This window comes from Lampris incognitus, chromosome 2, assembly GCF_029633865.1.
Source record: "Lampris incognitus isolate fLamInc1 chromosome 2, fLamInc1.hap2, whole genome shotgun sequence".
NCBI classification, from domain to species: Eukaryota; Metazoa; Chordata; class Actinopteri; order Lampriformes; family Lampridae; genus Lampris; species Lampris incognitus.
In genome coordinates, this window is record NC_079212.1 from 11,402,846 (window position 1) to 11,421,948 (window position 19,103).

Here is a 19,103-nt window from a genome sequence, read left to right on the forward strand (position 1 = left end):
CATGCGTGCACACGTACACACACACAACCTAAGACACAGGTGGTAAAGTACATGTATATGTATACATGTACTTACAGCACACACACACACACACACACACACACACACATAAACACACACACACACACAGCATGAACACTAGCGAGTGCAGTGATCTGTATAATTTTGTAATAACAGAGCGGGGGACCTGTCCAAAATAATAGCCAGTATTTCAGCACCCCATTAAATGTGAATGAACAGAGCCAAAGAGAAAGACAACCGAATGGAAAAATGGCTACAGAGCACCCCATCCCCCAGCAGCCCAACAACACGCCCTACACAAACACAATTAGCCCATACACATGCTTTAATTACACTTATGGACGATGACTGTCACGTGTGGCCTGTGGTCACTGTGCAGGTTGTCTGTGCACGTCATCCAAAACGTACACGAAGCGTCTGCACGGTGCAACACACACGTGACAGATGGCGGAAACAACAACAGAGGCTGACAGAGTTTATGCCTTACTTACTTGCCCCCTTGTGGCTATACCTTTTCACCCTCCAGTCAGACAAAAAGTACACACATGACGAGTGTGTGAACAAAGCCGCTTATGTGGCAACACTCTGAAGTGTGTTTCTGGCCAGAGTTTACAAATGTGCTGTTATTTTAGAACGGGTCTAATTGTTTGCGTATGTGTGCTCACGTGTGTGAGAGAGAGTGAGCGGGGGGGGGGGAAGGGAGGGCGAGAGAGGGGGGGGGGGAGCAAGAGGGAAGGACAGAGAGAAGTGAGAGAGAGGGAGGGACAGGGAATAGAGAGAGGGGAGGGGAGAGAGAAGCGAGAGAAAGAGAGAGGGAGGGAGGAAGGAATGGAAGAAGAGAGAGGGGGAGAGAGAAGAGGCAAGAAAGGGGGAGAGAAGCGAGAGAAAGAGAGGGGGAGGAAGAAGGGAAAAAGAGAGAGGGAGAGAACAAAGGCGAGAGGGAGGGAGGGAGAGAGAAGCGAGAGAAAGAGAGAGGGAGGGAGGAAGGAATGGAAGAAGAGAGGGGAGAGAGAGGGAGGGGGAGAGAGAAGAGGCAAGAAAGGGGGAGAGAAGCGAGAGAAAGAGAGGGGGAGGAAGGAAGGGAAAAAGAGAGAGAGAGAGAGCGAAGGCGAGAGGGAGGGAGGGAGAGAGAGCATGTGAGAGAGAGGGGGAGAGAGAGAAGTGAGAGAAAGAGAGGGAGGAAGGAAGGGAAGGCGAGAGAGGGAGAGAGAAAGAGAGCTGGCTGGCTTGGCTTAGTGCTTTTCTCTAAATAGGTGATGAGGACAACAACAAAAAAAAGAGGCGTCTCAAATCGATAATCCCTTAAATTCCACAGAGAAATGGGAAGTGTAATGTAAAAACTATGGGACACTTGGCTCTTCAGGCTGCAGCGGCAGGACCTGAGGATTACACACCACTGTGCTGCTAATGGGTGACGATAATGAGAAGTCGAGGGTGACACAAGGCCCTGCTGTCGTATGAAATAACGGCTTAATCCAGGTCCATTTGTGGACTTTCTTTGCCCGAATCCACCTTTTTTTTTCCTTCTGTTTTTCACGTTCTCACTGTTTTTTCTTTGTTTGCACACTATCCATTCTTTCTGGCATTTATTTATTTATTTATTTATTTTACTTTGACTATTAAGGAAGGGGTTTAAAATAGTGAACACCAATGCAAATTAACATCAGAATGAGGCTCTGCTTGAAAAGATAATGGCTGCCTTTCTCTGGGGCCCATTTTTCTCTTTCTCATTCACACACCAGCATACACGGGCACGAGCAAACAGGACACAGACACACACACAGACACACAGACACACACACACACACCTTCCTTGAGAAGCCAGGTTCTACCAATGTGTCACATGTGCCCCTTTTCCACCAAAATTAGCGTGTATCAGCGGGGTTTTAAACCCACTGCCAGTAGAAGAGTATGCCTTTCTGTTTTTTTTCCTTTTCTAGCATTGTCATGAATGCGCCGGTGTCGTGCCAAAAAGTGATCGTCTGCCAAAAAGTGACCGTCGTCCGCAAGCTGTACCAGCTTATATGTTTCAAGTTGTTCCGAGGCAGAAACAACCTTTCGGTCAACAACGTAAGTGCCGTAATCACTTTTTGGCAAGTGGAAACTGCGGCACGGCATCAGGTTTTGGCAGACGATCACTTTTTGGCACGGCGAAAACTCAGTGCATCTAGTTGACCCCGGGCGGGCGTCATGTTTCCATCACTGCCGATTGGAGCTGGAGCCGACAAATACCCGGTGACTACCGCAGAGTTGTTTCTCCCGGGAATGAACGCTGATCGTAAACTTTCCCGGTAAAAACAAAAGCCAGATGTTAGCGGGTGTTAGTGGGTGGGGGTGGGGGTTGTGCAGTGGGAAAGGGGCATAATGGACACTTGGATAAGTACTTGGCTGGTATTTAAAGATTGAGCATGTCATCGAAGTCCCTCAGAAAACAATGGACTCCAGAGGCGGAGAGAGAGAGAAAAGAAGTTAAGTTGAACCGGTGCTGAATTTTTTATAAAGAGCGCAAGCCTAGAGGATAAGTGGCACTGACAGTGGCATGGGGGGGGTGAGGTGGGGGGCAAGAGAACAGACTAGTACTATCTCCATCTCTGCAGAGAATTTTTTTTCCTTCTCCAATGAAAAGAGGATGCCGTTTATCTCAACATACAATTGATGTAGTATTCATTACCAGCCTTACTTTGTGAAATGTTTAGATGGAAACACAAGGGAAACTCAGTAGGCTTCCACCCACCACGTAGAAGAAAAAAAGAAAAAGAAAAAAGAAACTCAGAGTAGCAAATCAATCCCCATCCATCTGTTTCGATCAGCATCTTCCTACGGCTCTTTGCTTCTTTTCAGCCGAGTACCACATAAAAAATAGGAATTTTAAACACCTTTAGGTGTTATCCTGTCCACACAGGTATGTGTACAAATGGATAAAATAATATGTATTCTGTTTCTCAACCCAAGTCAATAAAACCAGATTAAACCTCTGTAGCATTTCTCCAGGGAGTGTTCGTGAGCTTGTACAGTATGTATATTCTTGTGAGTACTGGCATGCAGAGAAGGTAGTAGGTGTATTTGATGGTTTATATTTGCCTTTTATTTTTTTCCTACAGTGTGTGCGGACTGGGACTCGGGTGTGTAAAGGGAAACAAACGCAAATTCCATCATTATCTCTATGCGTACGTGTGCCGTAGGGATAACACTCCCATTCGCGGCCATGATACTGAGCAGTCTTCTGTGCGTTTCTGAAACGCTGCCAAAATCAAGTCATCACTTGTGGATGATCTGCGATTGTGGAAACATTCTTCCTGTCCTGGTTTGATGAGAGGCTAGATTGCATAACAAAAAAAAAAAGAAATGCGAAGGCCATGCACAGATTTATATAAAGCAACGTTGGGATTCCACTTTTCGGTAACACTTTCTATGAAGCTTGCATCTATAACGCCCTATAAGTATCTATAACACCCTATAAGCATGTATAACACCCCATAAGCATCTATTGCATCTATACCGCCCATACTTTCCTATAATATGTATTACAATGACTAACGGCTATGGCTGAAGACTGTGAAATAGCATTGAAGTCTCATTATGCATCTCTACAAAACTTCAGCAAAACAAGTTGGCTATGATGCATTATGACATTTGACAGATAAACAGGCTAATGATGACATATTTATAATGCATAAATCCATTTTAAATTGACATAATGTATCATTAAGGTGGTTATGAGGTGTTGTGAGGGCGTATATATGGTTATAATGAATCTTACAATGACTTCTAGCTACACTCATAGGGCGTTAAAGATGCTTATAGGGGGTTATAGATGCAAGCTTCATAGAAAGTGTTACCCAATTTTCTTACACAAGCAAGCCACCGATGTCACTATATCACGATGGAGACAATCTGAGCGGTATGGTAACTGCTAATGGCAGTGTTGTTCCCCATCAGATTATTTGTTCTGCTGATGTTTGAGGGAATGCTCTCCTACCTGCGCAGCAGCAGTTTGGGGTGATTCTTGCTCTCCAGGTTGCGATCGATGAGGTCCGAAAGCAGGTGCTTGAGGACATCGGTAGCATACTCCAGTCTCCCCTGCAGGGCCGTCATGATGAGTGAAGCCACATTACCGCGGTCCCTCATGGAGAAGGAGCGCTGCATCTCCAGCGTTCGGATGAAGGTGAGGAGGAAGACCTTGTTGTTGATGAGCTGGCCGAACAGCTTCAGGGCCTTCTCTACATTCAGCTGTCCATTTCCCGACACCTGGACCAGCACAGAAACAACAACAGGCATTTCAAGCCAACAAACGTCGAAGAGTAATTGTAGGGCAAAGTAAAGTAATGTTCTGAAATTGATTTCTGATGCTGTTGATGTGGATTCCTGACCTTTCACACAAAAGGAAGGATTTTTTCGAGAGCTCCAACACCTAGCTAAACGCCCTTGGTTCTTAACTGAAAGTACTTTAACTGGTTACCGACTTAGCGCTGCTGAAGTGCACTGCTCCTTTTATTTGCAGCCATTCCACCTTTGTAAGTCCAACAGAAATCTGAAATCTCACTTTTGATGTAAAAAGAAGGTAAAGCATATTTTTTGGAGATATGAAATAGCATGTCATCTGAACGACAATTGAAAGCCAGCGTTACTGGGAGACACTCTCATCTTCCCTGGTCACATAGCTGAATGGCGTTACAAAGACATAGCACAATTTTTTATAATCTACCACTTATTATCTGGTACTTAATATGGCGAAATGCATGTCAAATTACACTATGCAATATCTGGAGAGATCATGAGATTTGCTGGTAAGTTTGTAAGGCACTCGCAATGGCACCCAAAACCTTTTTAACTTTCGTCAGTGCTACTTTTTATGGTGATATTTTATGGTGATATTAATCAGTAATATTATATATCGAAAACACACATATTCACAAAACTTATTTGTGCAGCATCAACAACTGTTGGGCTATCCCCTGGCTTTTGGGTGGCACGGTGGCCCAGTGGTTAGCACTGTCACCTCACAGCAAAGAAGGTCCTGGGTTCGAACCCCGGGGTTGTCCAACCTGGGGGGGGTCATCCCAGGTTGTCCTCTGTATGGAGTTTTCATGTTCTCCCCGTGTCTGTGGTGTGTTTTCTCCGGGTGCTCCGGTTTCCCCCACCATCAGAAAGACACGCATGTTAGGGTTAATACTCCTGTCTGTGCCCCTGAGGTGGCAAGACGAATTGGAGTTGGTCCCCAGGTGCTGCATGGCGGCTGCCCACTGCTCCTAGCTAAACAGCTGGGATGGGTTAAACGCAGAGAGGAATTTCCCCACGGGGATTAATAAAGTATATCAAAATTTAAAAAAAATGTAAAAAAAATCAACAGCAGCTGTGAACCAAGCCAGCTGTTTCTCGCCCCAGTTAATGAATGCACCCGGCTTGAACCAGCTAGTGTTAGGTACACATCATAGCTAGTTACTTGCAAAAGCCATTAATATTAACCTTGCTAAGTGGGTATAAAAAAACCACTACACTGGTCTTTGATCAAGACCTTTGGATTCATGAGGGTTAACATTACGCACACAAAAAAACAGTATTCAAATGCTAATTGATGCACAGCTGAGGATTGTGGGTATGGCTCCAGGATTCAAAATCACCTGAGAGTCGAAATCTATTTTGTTTCAGAGCCCAGTTGATAGAGGAGCACTTTGGAGCAAAGTGGGGGCTGCAAATCAGCAACATGAACTCTGGCGTGACACGCTTCCTTAAAAGTTTTACCCATTAACCTTTGGTCCCTGCGGGGGCTTCTGCCTGCTGCACCCGGCTACAGAACATCTAAACTAAGACGTTGCAGGCCAGCTTTACTTGATGCGGTATATACACATACAGTTTTGTTGCAGCGCAGGCTGCTGAACCTTGTCTGAGGGGTTCGCCTTGGAGTGAAAATAAAAGAGCTGTCCTCGAAATGAAATGCGATGATTGGCTAATATCCATTTAGATGGTAAATAAATTGCTATATAAATGCAATCCATTTATGTAGATGGGCAACCAAATCCATGCTGATCAATAGAAGCTGAGATAGATGGAGCCCTCATAAGAAAAAAAAAAGTGAAATTTCTTCCTTTTGGGTCATGACCCCCCCCCCCCAAAAAAAGAGGACACAAGACAGACCATACAGAGCAGAACTATATTGTTGTTACAAAAAATGTGCATTTTAATTCCAGTTGAATTTTAAATCATATTACCTGTCTAGGTATGAATCTACTTTAGAAATAAAAACAAAAAAGGAAGCAGAATTGAGGTTTATCATTCTATGTATAGGGCTCAAGCAGAGGGGACCTGTCAGGGCCCTCTAGACCCTCAGTGAGGGCCTAAAATTCATCAGTTCTAATTTTATTTCATCAATTCATAATTCAACAATCAATATCTAAACAAAATGCTTCTGAGGAAGTAAACCCTTCAAACTTGCCTATTCAGTTTATGTTGGAATGTGAGGGGTTAAATGAAAGAAGCTCCTTCGTCTCCCTGTCAGAATTTTGCTGCCTCTGCAGTTGCTAGGAAGAAAATGCTATGCTTTCAGTTCTGTGATTGGTGGTCCAGCTATAATTTTACAGAGGTCCGAGCAATGGAAATTCAATGAGTAATTTCAAATGACAGTAAAATTGACCAATCATGTCATCCCTCTAAATGGGTGGGCTTTGTTATCACTAATCTGCCCACTGCCAGGGGTCACGAATCACAAGCTAGTGGGGGGAGAAAAAAAAACAGCCATTAAACTAGCTAGCAAGCTAGCCTGTTAGTTCATGATGGAAGCCGCGAGTAACATTACTGCTAATAAGGAGGATCCATCCATTATCTGAACCGCTTATCCTGCTCTCAGTGTGCTAGACCATCACAGGGCCGATGCATCCACACATTCATACCTAGGGACAATTTAGTGTGGCCGATTCACCTGACCTACATGTCTTTGGACTGTGGGAGGAAACCCAAGCAGACAGGGGGAGAACATGCAAACTCCACACACAGGACGACCTGGGATGATCTCCAAGGTTGGACTACCCTGGGCCCTGAACCCAGGACCTTCTTGCTGTGAGGCAACCGCGCTAACCACTGCACCACCGTGCCGCCTAGTGAGGAGGATATCATTGCAAATTTATTATCCACACACTTTTCAAGATTAACTTTCAATGAAAAGTTGGAGTTTATTAGCAAAGGAAGACCTACACCAGAGCTTAATTTGGTACAGAAAACCACGACATTTGAGAGTTATTTCAGCTCCAGCAATTACACACGATACTCCTGGATGACAGGATCAACCAAGGAGCAAAAGCTGTACTGCTGGGAGTGCTTGCTGTCTGGTGCGGAGAGTGGGTCCTGGCCCAAAGACGGATTTTCTGATTTAGGAAGTTTATCCAAGTCAGCCAATCGCCATCAAAACACTTCAAGTCATCTGAAAGCTACTATTTGCCTTAAGACATTTGGACAGACCAGGAAAGAGCTCCAGCTGGATGAGCAACAAGGCCAGTATGTCATTACTCATAATGAGGAGGTTGGCTAGGAGGTAGAGTGGGTCGTCTAGTAATCGGAAGGTCCAATCCCTGGCTCCTCCAGACAGCGTGTTGAAGTGTCCTTGAGCAAGACACGGAACCCCTAAGTGCTCCTGATGAGCAGGCTGGCGCCTTGCATGGCAGCCTCCTCCATCAGTGTGTGAATGTGTGTGCATGTGTGAGGGGAGGCATGCATTGTAAACCGCTTTGAGGGGTCGGGTAGACTAGAAAAGCGCTCTATAAATGCAGTCCATTTACCATTTATTTATTTACCATGATGAGCAGGTTAGGAGGGACCGGGATATTAACAGTATTGTTTGTTTGTGGTGGTGGATTGCCAAAATGCCATGATCGCTGTTCACTGTCCATGGATCTGAAGAGTCTGGTGCTAATGGCTGCTTGGCTGTGAACACTGACATGCTGTGAAGGCTTACATGGCATTTTGTTGGTTTTGTGTGGTAGGAGGGGGTGGCTGTCATGTGTTTTGCACCCCGTCCCATTGTCACCATATTCTGCTTAAGTGCACACACAGCTTGCCTGATAATGCGATTATTTGAAAGGAGGATTTGCATTTTGTTTAGAAATTAGCTGTTTTGTTTGTTTGTTTTTTTTGTTTTGGTGATAACTCTCATTCTCTCCATGCTGTTTGCTAGATGGCAATGCAATAATGGCCAATGGTCCTAATTTTTGTTTCAGAGCTGGAACTGTCATAGGTAACTTTTGCAGTATGATAGGAGAGGACACAGTAAGCTAGGCAGGTAGTTTCCTTTTTTTTTCCCTGATGAGGGAAGGGGGGGGGGGGGGGTCAGTGTTTAAAAGTCACGGTTCACTACCGGGATCATCCATCCATCCATCCATCCATTATCCAAACTGCTTATCCTGCTCTCAGGGTCGCGGGGATGCTGGAGCCTATCCCAGCAGTCATTGGGCGGCAGGCGGGGAGACACCCTGGACAGGCCGCCAGGATGTTACAGACTACTGGGCTCAAATACACTACCGTTCAAAAGTTTGGGATCACCCAAACAATTTCGTGTTTTCCATGAAAAGTCACACTTATTCACCACCATATGTTGTGAAATGAATAGAAAATAGAGTCAAGACATTGACAAGGTTAGAAATAATGATTTGTATTTGAAATAAGATTTTTTTTACATCAAACTTTGCTTTCGTCAAAGAATCCTCCATTTGCAGCAATTACAGCATTGCAGACCTTTGGCATTCTAGCTGTTAATTTGTTGAGGTAATCTGGAGAAATTGCACCCCACGCTTCCAGAAGCAGCTCCCACAAGTTGGATTGGTTGGATGGGCACTTCTTTGAGCAGATTGAGTTTCTGGAGCATCACATTTGTGGGGTCAATTAAACGCTCAAAATGGCCAGAAAAAGAGAACTTTCATCTGAAACTCGACAGTCTATTCTTGTTCTTAGAAATGAAGGCTATTCCATGCGAGAAATTGCTAAGAAATTGAAGATTTCCTACACCGGTGTGTACTACTCCCTTCAGAGGACAGCACAAACAGGCTCTAACAGGTACTATTTAATGAAGATGCCAGTTGGGGACCTGTGAGGCGTCTGTTTCTCAAACTAGAGACTCTAATGTACTTATCTTCTTGCTCAGTTGTGCAACGCGGCCTCCCACTTCTTTTTCTACTCTGGTTAGAGCCTGTTTGTGCTGTCCTCTGAAGGGAGTAGTACACACCGGTGTAGGAAATCTTCAATTTCTTAGCAATTTCTCGCATGGAATAGCCTTCATTTCTAAGAACAAGAATAGACTGTCGAGTTTCAGATGAAAGTTCTCTTTTTCTGGCCATTTTGAGCGTTTAATTGACCCCACAAATGTGATGCTCCAGAAACTCAATCTGCTCAAAGAAGTGCCCATCCAACCAATCCAACTTGTGGGAGCTGCTTCTGGAAGCGTGGGGTGCAATTTCTCCAGATTACCTCAGCAAATTAACAGCTAGAATGCCAAAGGTCTGCAATGCTGTAATTGCTGCAAATGGAGGATTCTTTGACGACAGCAAAGTTTGATGTAAAAAAAATCTTATTTCAAATACAAATCATTATTTCTAACCTTGTCAATGTCTTGACTCTATTTTCTATTCATTTCACAACATATGGTGGTGAATAAGTGTGACTTTTCATGGAAAACACAAAATTGTTTGGGTGATCCCAAACTTTTGAACGGTAGTGTATGTAAAAATGTGACCATTTTGTCCACTACATTTTCTTTTTACCAATAAGCATGATTTATTCTTTTGTGCTATCCATCAACCTCACAAAGTATTAGTAGGTGCAACGTTTTGAAATGAAATTCTTCAAACGATAAGGCAGAGCACCTGGCACACAAAGGTCTTAAACTGCTTTGCTGAACGTCAACGATTGAGAAGTATAGAGGAAGTGTTTTTGCACCACTTGCATATACTGTTCAACTTCAACCGTCATTTCTATTTAACCCTACCAGGTGATGCTGTCACATCCTGTCTCGCACTCAACCTACAGCCAAAAGGCTGACCCCTATCTCATTGCATCGCTTTCTCTCTGATGGGCTCGTCCTCTGGACACCATTCCATGTGCAGCATATCAAACCAACCCTATTCCTGGCAGCACACTGGTCTCTGCCATGAAGAGGTACCAGGGGTGTTAACCTGCCAGTTTTGCTCCCCTGTGGAGGAACCCACAGGCATGCCTTAGGATTGGGCATTACTCAGTTCATTACCCCTCATACCGCAGCCACTGGTGGATGAAATAGCCACGTGCTGGGACCCTATTCTCCTCTCTGTTTTCCATGAGGGAATGTGAATGAGGCTTGTGTGTGTGTGTGTGTGTGTGTGTGTGTGTGTGTGTGTGTGTGTGTGTGTGTGTGTGTGTGTGTGAGAGAGAGAGAGAGAGAGAGAGAGAGAGAGAGAGAGAGAGAGAGAGAGAGAGAGAGAGAGAGAGAGAGAGAGAGAGAGAGAGAGAGAGAGAGAGAGAGAGAGAGAGAGAGAGAGAGATGAGAGAGAGAGAGAGAGAGAGAGAGAGAGAGAGAGAGAGAGAGAGAGAGAGAGAGAGAGAGAGAGAGAGAGAGTATAGGTAGGCTGTATGGCACACTGGTATCGGCTCTCCCTTAGGCACTCTGCCACTTATGCCGTAGGAAGGGTAATAAGGAAGGATCCACACACCACTTCTATCCCTATTACCATTCCCAGGTCTTTTGTTTTTCCCCCGTGCTATTTCTCGACCCCTTCCTCGTCGGTCCCTTCTCTCTGCCTCGTCTACAACACCGATTCGCTCTCGGTCTCTTGCGGTTTTTGCCAGTCTCTCTCGGCATGTCCATACCTCCAGTTCTCTGAGCACAGGGTGATCCTCGATGCCGGGGAAGAGCACCCTCATGGCGTAGGTCCTGTAGTCCAGGTGAGGAATTCCAGCTCTGTCCAGGTCACTGGTCAACTCGTTGATGTCTGTCTGCAGCTCGGCAAAGGCTGGCAGAAAGCAAGACAGGAAGGACAGAAAGGAAGTAAGAAGCACGGAGAAAAGGAAGGGGAGAAAGTAGGAAGGAAGGATGAAAAGGAGGTGGGGGAGAGAAGAAGGTGGGGAGACATACAAAGGTAAGCAAATACACAAATGTACAGAAACAGAAAGAAAGAGAGAAAAGGGGAAAAAAAAAACAAAGAAAGTGTGGAAAAAACAAAGGAAAGAAACAAACAAACAAAGAGAGGGAGGGTTGAAAACTCAAGAGATGCAGCATAAAAATAAAGTCTTTAATCCCCGGGGACTAAATGGGTGAATCCTTCTTATCTCTGTGGTGTTTGTTACCATGTTGATGGAGCTGACAGTTAAAGCCCAAGATAGTTTTCAAGTCAGGAAAACTCAATACTCTACGTTTCTCTCTTCAAATACCCCCCCCCCAAATAAAATACGGTAAGCTCACTGAAACACTCACACACACACACACTCACACACACACACAGCCCCCCCCCAACTCATTTCTATCATTTTTATCTACCCGCCAGTAAATTGGCTGTAGCAAAGGCCCTGAAGTGTGTGTGTCATCTCAGTGTGAGACTGCAGGTGAGCACTAGTTAATTGGCTCCATCCTGCCCGAGCCCCCACTCGGGGCCCACAGCCCTGTTGCACCACCCTGGGGGGAGGACTCCCTGTCTGCAGCCTATCAGAAGAGCAGCAGCAGTCCCACGTACCCCCCCCCCCCCCCCGTATCTCGGCCCCTGGCCCACATGGTCTTTCAGACACACATATGGATGCTGCGGTGCGTCCACGCACAAGGACAGACCCAGGTATCCATCTAAATCCACCCCTCGGGGCAGTCTACTCATGGCCGTTGCTAATGGTTAAAACATCAGTCTTCTCCTTTCTCTGGGTTTGCCCGTGTGTCTCTCTGATCACGTCCGTCTCTCTTTTAGTTGGCCAGTCTGGGGATTTGTGCTGTAAGAATTTTTTTGTCTTTGTTTTAGTTTAGTTATTTAGTTATTTATTTGTTTTGTTTTTATTTATTTATGAGCTGAATACCTCATACTGTGAGAATCCATCAAGGCTGGCTAGAAGGGATCAGTAACTGACAATTTTAACAAGGTTCTGTCTGAATGATAAAGCCCCGTGGACACAGCCGAACACAAAAGCCTCACTCTTGCTCTTCTGGTGATTTGCTTTAATGACGCTGCCGAGGACATCGGGGGGCAGGTCAACCTCAATATGTGCAGTAGTCCTGCTGGTGACCCACTGAGTGGGAGCCCTGTGCCGGATCAAGGCAAAATGCTGCCTGCTGTCTTCCCGTTGGGTATGAGGTCAAAGGTCAGGTAAGATACAGAGAAGACCGTGGCGCTCTTTCTTAGCCGATGGCCACCAGGGAACTGTGCGGCAGTGCAGATGTGTGTGTTAATTAGCAGTGACATAACCTAATAAAAAACCCTAAATGTCCCCCGTACGTAATGTGAAATCCATAGACAAACAAGCAGTACAACTCTGCTTGGTGCGTGTGTGTGTAGTATTGCCAATTGGTCTAGGACTTGTATTTCATAACAGCAGTATACACATTTTCATGGGAAAATTAAATTTTGGCAGAAGGACTTCTATGTGATTTTTTTTTTACCCCCCCTTTTCCTCCCCAATTGTATCCAGCCAATTACCCCACTCTTCCAAGCTGTCCCAGTCGCTCGCTGCTCCACCCCCTCTGCCGATCTGGGGAGGGCTGCTAATGCCTCCTCCAATACATGTGGAGTCGCCAGCCACTTCTTTTCACCCGACAGCGAGGAGTTTCACCAGGGGGATGTAGTGCATGGGAGGATCACGCTATTCCCCGCAGTTCTCCCTCCCCCCTGAACAGGTGCCCCAACCAACCAGAGGAGGCGCTAGTGCAGCGACCTGGACACATACCCACATCCGGCTTCCCACCCACAGACACAGCCAATTGTGTGTGTAGGGACGCCCAACCAAGCCGGAGGTTAACACGGGGATTCGAACCGGCGATCCCCGTGTTGGTAGGCAACGGAATAGACCACTATGCTACCCGGACGCCTCGTCTATGTGATTCTTGATTACATGTAAATGCGTAGGTGAGCGGGCTCCCTTGCTCAGCCTGAGACCCAGAGATCACCGCTGTATGGAGGGCTGCTACTGGCTGCTAGCTAACGTGCTACTGAATTACTTGCATGCAAAGGCACATCATAGGTGCACATTTTTTTCAAAGGCAACCTCACCTTGCATCAGCCATAGGATGCACTTCAGATCGAGAAACCCGCTGATGTGCCCCCTTGCATCTTGACTGCGGAAACAGGCCACGGAGTACGTGGCTTACATAAAAGCTAAGCTAAATTAAGAAGTCCCAATTCATCCCTCTGTTTTACTCAAGCGAAAACCAAAGCTGAGATGAGCTCTCTCCCATATACTCATTCTCTATAATCCACCCCTGAGTGTTCTCTGACACGAGAAGCTGACGCGTGACCCTGCAGCAGGTTTGATTATTGAATTTAATGAAGAGTGTAACTGACAGTTCTGGTCAGTCTGAAAGCAGATTCAGTGGCAATGAGAAATCCTGAAGAAGGTAGGGGGCATCCATATACATCCCATCATAACTTCTGAACTTCTCATCATTCGTCCAGATTCAATGATAAGGTCCTTAAATTCTCAAGATTAATGTTCTCAATCAAAATGAAAAAATAATTCTAAACAATTTCAATCAAATTATAGCGCGAACTTGAATGTATTCAGAACAATTTATACACAGACATGTACAGTGCACTAAACTATACATTTAGTATCGGGTGAGGCAGTAAAATGAAAATAAAAAAGAAAAGAACATGATAACATGATGTGTCCTTACATATTCGTTGCTGGGAAGAGGTTGTGCTTACTTCCTCTGAGCCAATTCCAACTTAGATATCAGTGTTTCTGTGCATATGTTCTGTCTAGCACGGTGTGCGTTCGATATGTGATGATGACCGAAGCTGCATGCATGCAAGCAGTCAGAATCTATGTATGTTATGATAAAAACTAAGATAACTCACTGACCCAGATTTTGAACAATTTATACTGCATTATTAAACTCTTTCTCTCACACACACATTAACATAAGCACACACGTGTGTAAGCACACCACTTGCACTACAAAAAGCAGAAATGCACAGCTGTGGATTTTCTATGATCCTTTCATGCACAAATGAATCTCATTCACCAGCCCCGTTCTTCTGGTGCATGATGGACCAGTTCTCTCATTATTGGCTCTGAGCGTGAACTCAAAACGAATCAGGCTCTTAATGGGCTTCACTGGTTTTTTTTTCATGAGTCAGTGGGCAGGGACTTGGCTGCTGCATGGCACCCTGCTAAAGCTGACAACCTGTGTACCACCCCAAGTCTTCACTGGTCACGTAGTGAAAGTGGTGCATCTGCTGTGTCCATCCATCCTTTATCCAAACCGCTTCTCCTGCTCTCAGGGTTGCGGGGATGCTGGAGCCTATCCCAGAAGTCATTGGGCAGCAGGCGGGGAGACACCCTGGCTACCACAGGCTCAACACACACACATTCATACATAGGGACAATTTAGTATGGCCGATTCACCTGACTTACATGTCTTTGGACTGTGGGAGGAAACCGGAGCACCCGGAGGAAACCTACGCAGACATGGGGCGAACACGCAAACTCCACACAGAGGACCACCCGGGACGACCCCCAAGGTTGGACTACCCCGAGGCTCGAACCCAGGACCTTCTTGCTGTGAGGTGACTGCGCTAACCACGCCGCCGCATCTGCTATGTGAACCATCTAAACGCACCACTGCCGTTTGTGTCTTGCATTTTTTTTTCTTTATTGGGGTATTTTTTTCAGCTGCACATTGCACATTTAAAAATATAAATTTAAGGGCAATACATGAGAACAGAAAGAATAGTTGACTTACACTTGAACCAGAAGAAGAGGTATTGGCAAGTGTAGGCCTATTGGATAGGTCTATAGACTCTTGTTTTCAAAATGCAACACACCCTCTATGAAACATAAGCACCCAGATTCATGAGGATGAAAAGTTCTGCCAGTTAGCCAGTAAGATGTAGGCTTTTTAGTTATTCTGCACAACTTCAGTCCTCCTCTCTTTACTTTTTGGAGTGCTGTTACTACACTAACGAATTATTTGAAAGCCTACATATTAGGAGTGTGTGTGTGTGCATTGAAAAATACCATAGAAAAACAGACCTGGTGTGGATGTCACCATAGATTAAAACAAGCGCTTTTGTTGCCAGAGAAAAGCAACGTGGCCGGCGCTGAGCAGGCATCACCCTTCCACTCACCTTCCTTGCACTCAAGAGCGACCCGCGACTCCAGGTTGTCCATTTGCATCTGCAGTCGCTTGAGGGTGAGGTCGTTCTCACGTGACTTGCGCTTGTAGGCGATAAGTACGAGGATGACGATGATGAGGAGGAGGCCTCCACCAGCGGCGATGCTGACGATGGCCGGCAGGGTCAGCAGGCTGTCGGACAGGATGTGGACTGCCCCTGGAGAGACGTGGAGACCACCTACCTGCACCTAGAGATAGACGTACAGTAAACACACACACACACACACACACAAAAATCATTGTTCATCTGTTTCCATTTTTTATTTTTGATGAAGCAAATACACACAATGACAACATCTGATAACACAGTGATGACAACTGATAAATTAACAAAATGAAAATAAATATCAAGTGAAAACATAGCAGCTACCTAATTACACCACCTTTGCAAAGATGCATGTACAATGAACATTATCTATTCTATACAACCATGCAGAAACTGACACTGGGTTTAATGCATGCAGGAGCCTACACACCGACGCGGAGAGAGGAGTAGTCTGGGGCTTGCACTCAATAAGTGAGCTGGCGACTAGAAATAATTGCAGCGGATTCTTACAGAACCTTTTGACAGCTTGAGCACCGTCACGCTGCTCTCACTTTGACCCCCCCTCCTTCACCTGAACGAACGAGTAAAAATAATGGAGTTTACGGGTCATATTTGAAGAGGGAATCACAAATTTTCATAAATGAGGAAGAAATGAAGGGCATTACAATGAGGCACACTTCGTAAAAGGCTTTTATAAGTGGTTACTAATCACGTTCAATAATGGTTGATAACGCATTTATAAACGTGTTATCAACCAGTAATAAGATGTTACAATGTATAATAAGATGTTATAATGCATCAATTGAAAGTCCTTTAGGGTTGCCAGGTTGGGAGCCTGCATGGGGAGAGTCTCTAGACGTTTATTTTTAGGAAAGTATGCGATTAAATAAACCTAGCCAAACTGCTGTATACCCCCAAACCTAACCACTGTTGCTGCAGCTGTTGCTGCAGTATGAAAATTGACTTTTGTGTTTGCGTTGCATTAAACTGCTTGCTGAGAATGTGGCTCTTTCAAAGTCACATGGTTTCTGAGAGAATGTCTAAGGAGACTACCCGATTTCCCCTCGGGGAGGAAAAAAGTATTCTGACTCTGAGTCTGACTCTCACTACGTGGGCTCCCAACCTAGCAATGCAAAAATTGTGTTGTAAAATCTAATTATTGAGTTATAATGCATTAATAAATGAGTTATTAACATTAATAAAGTGATTAGTAGCCACTTATAAACCCTTTATAAAATATGCGTTAATCAAAGTGATGCACAAGAAAGAAAGAGAGAAAGAAGAAAAAATGAGAAAGAACAAAAACAAAGCAAACTCAGAAAGATTAAAAAAAAAGAAACAAAAGCAAGCGCCAGACGAATGACTGAAAGCACTAACACAGACAGATGGACACTGACCATGACTTTGTACTGTCCGGTGAGGTTGGGGGGCTCACACAGCAGCTGGCTCTCAGACACGGTGACGGAGCAGGGTGTCTCCCCAATCAGCACGGTGTAGTTGAGCTTCACTCCTCCTGATGCTGGGGGAACCAGGTTTCTACCCTGTGGGCACACAGGAGATGGAAAAGAGAAGGTGGGGGGGGGGGTTAAGAGGCAAGCTGACACACACACACACACACTGTGTGGGTTTCAGAAGTCTAACAACTCACAAATACAATATATCACCTAGCTAATTAGCATCCCGTGTTGTGGTGCAGCTGCGGCCAGTATGAAGAGGATGGTTCCCTTTCTCCTGAGACAATAAACTGGAAACCATGAACCATAATACTCATCAAAATATATCCTTTCAAAGTACATCACTTCTTAAAACTACATTACAGGGGCGTCCGGGTGGCGTGGTGGTCTATTCCATTGCCTACCAACACGGGGATCGCCAGTTCGAATCCCCGTGTTACCTATGGCTTGGTCGGGCGTTCCTACAGACACAATTGGCCGTGTCTGCGGGTGGGAAGCCGGATGTGGGTATGTGCCCTGGTCGCCGCACTAGCGCCTCCTCTGGTCGGTCGGGGGCTCCTGTTCGGGGGGGAGGGGAAACTGGGGGGAATAGCGTGATCCTCCCACGTGCTACGTCCCCCTGGTGAAACTCCTTACTGTCAGGTGAAAAGAAGCGGCTGGCGACTCCACATGTATCGGAGGAGGCATGTGGTAGTCTCCAGCCCTCCCCCGGATCGGCAGAGGGGGCGGGGCAGCGACTGGGACGGCTTGGAAGAGCGGGGTAATTGGCCGGATACAATTGGGGAGAAAAAAGGAAAAAAACAAAACAAAAAAAACCCCTCCATTATGATGTTCAAACTTGTGTGTGTGTGTGTGTGTGTGTGTGTCCTACCTTGAGAATGATGGGTGAGCCTGGTTTCTGTTCCAGGACACCGTTGGTGCTCAGAGGCTCAAAGTAAGGGTTGGGGTAGTAGACGAAGTTGGTGTTGTTGTAGACCAGAAGTGCCTGCACGTTGTTGAAGATGAAGCCGAACTCGTCGGCGTGCTTGACCGCGTCCAACCCCGGATGGTACTCCGCCATCAGGGAGGGAGCGAGACAAGCCATACTGGTTGTGTTCAGCACTTTACACACCTGGGGGTGGGGGGGGGGCAGGGAGAACGAGAGACAGAGAGAGAGAGATACAGACAGAAAAAGAGAAAGACGGAGATGGAAAAGGGGGAAGTGTGTTAGAGAGGAGAAAAAAAATCCAATTTCGGGATCGGCTTTGAGAACGACTTTCACATGTCCTGCCTGGCCGGCGTTCTCTGATAATCTAGATGCTCTACAATGAAACATGAACAAGTCGGCCTGGATCAGCGTGGAAGATTCAGTCCAGTTTAGCTCTTTTCATCTGGTTTCAGACAATACTCCAAACCAGTGATTGCAGCCAATCCAGTGTACAGCCTTTCTTTTTTATTACAGTTCAAGGTGTGATCGCTACTAAAACACATTAGTACCGGCATGAGCCCTGCAGGGAGTTTCAGAGCCTTTTACTGCCCGTCTTAAAGCCTCCTTCTTTCTAGAGGAAGGGAAAATAATACATTTGCTAGCTGTCTTTAAAGCTGTCTTTATTGCAGCGGGAAGCCTCCATAAAATCAAGGATAAACTGTCTCCACCGGCTCTCTGATGAAGACTACGGGACAACAGCCGGAGAGCGCGGCGGTGCTGGTCCTCTGTCTCCTCGGGTAAAGGTTGAGCTATGGTTCTTTTATTACTGCTCCGCGGTTCGCCCAGAGGAGAGGCTGGTCTTCCATCCATCCTCCGCGGCCCGGGGAGCAGGCCTAGTGGAGGGGAGTGGGGGTGGGGGGGATTGATTGCTGTGCAGTGCTCTGCTTAGGGAGGTTTTTATCTCCTTTCGCTCCCTCCCAGCACTCTCTCTCTCTCTCTCTCTCGGGAAGAAACTTAATTAGAGGTAAATATCATCAAAGCTACCGCCACGCCGGCTACCGCCACGCCTTCTACCTGTTGTCTGCAGCTCTGAAGCTTGTCAGGCGGATCGATGCAAACTCGTTCCGCTCACACCGATTGCATTTTGCAGACGAGAGAGCCTGAGGGATGCAGGCTACTCGCCGTGCAGTGGGGGGGGAGGAGTGTGATTGTGGATTCAGCAGGGGATATTTGTCAAACCCCTTACTTTTTGCTCTTTTAAGATAGACTGTAGTGTGTGTGTGTGTGTGAGAGAGAGAGAGAGAGAGAGAGAGAGAGAGAGAGAGAGAGAGAGAGAGAGAGAGAGAGAGA

The 19,103-nt window shown here is 45.9% G+C and overlaps 1 protein-coding gene across 1 annotated transcript in view; it reads right to left on the bottom strand.

Annotated features, from left to right (window-relative positions):
• Positions 1-19,103, bottom strand: part of LOC130108340 (plexin-A2-like) — a 179,689-nt gene that overhangs the window by 40,579 nt on the left and 120,007 nt on the right. Inside the window, exons 17-21 of the mRNA XM_056275245.1 lie at positions 17,718-17,957; positions 16,790-16,933; positions 15,300-15,534; positions 10,846-10,988; positions 4,001-4,269 (exon numbers count right to left, since the gene is read on the bottom strand). Of these exons, the coding sequence (XP_056131220.1) occupies positions 4,001-4,269; positions 10,846-10,988; positions 15,300-15,534; positions 16,790-16,933; positions 17,718-17,957 (1,031 nt within the window). The remainder of the gene's footprint in view (positions 1-4,000; positions 4,270-10,845; positions 10,989-15,299; positions 15,535-16,789; positions 16,934-17,717; positions 17,958-19,103) is intronic.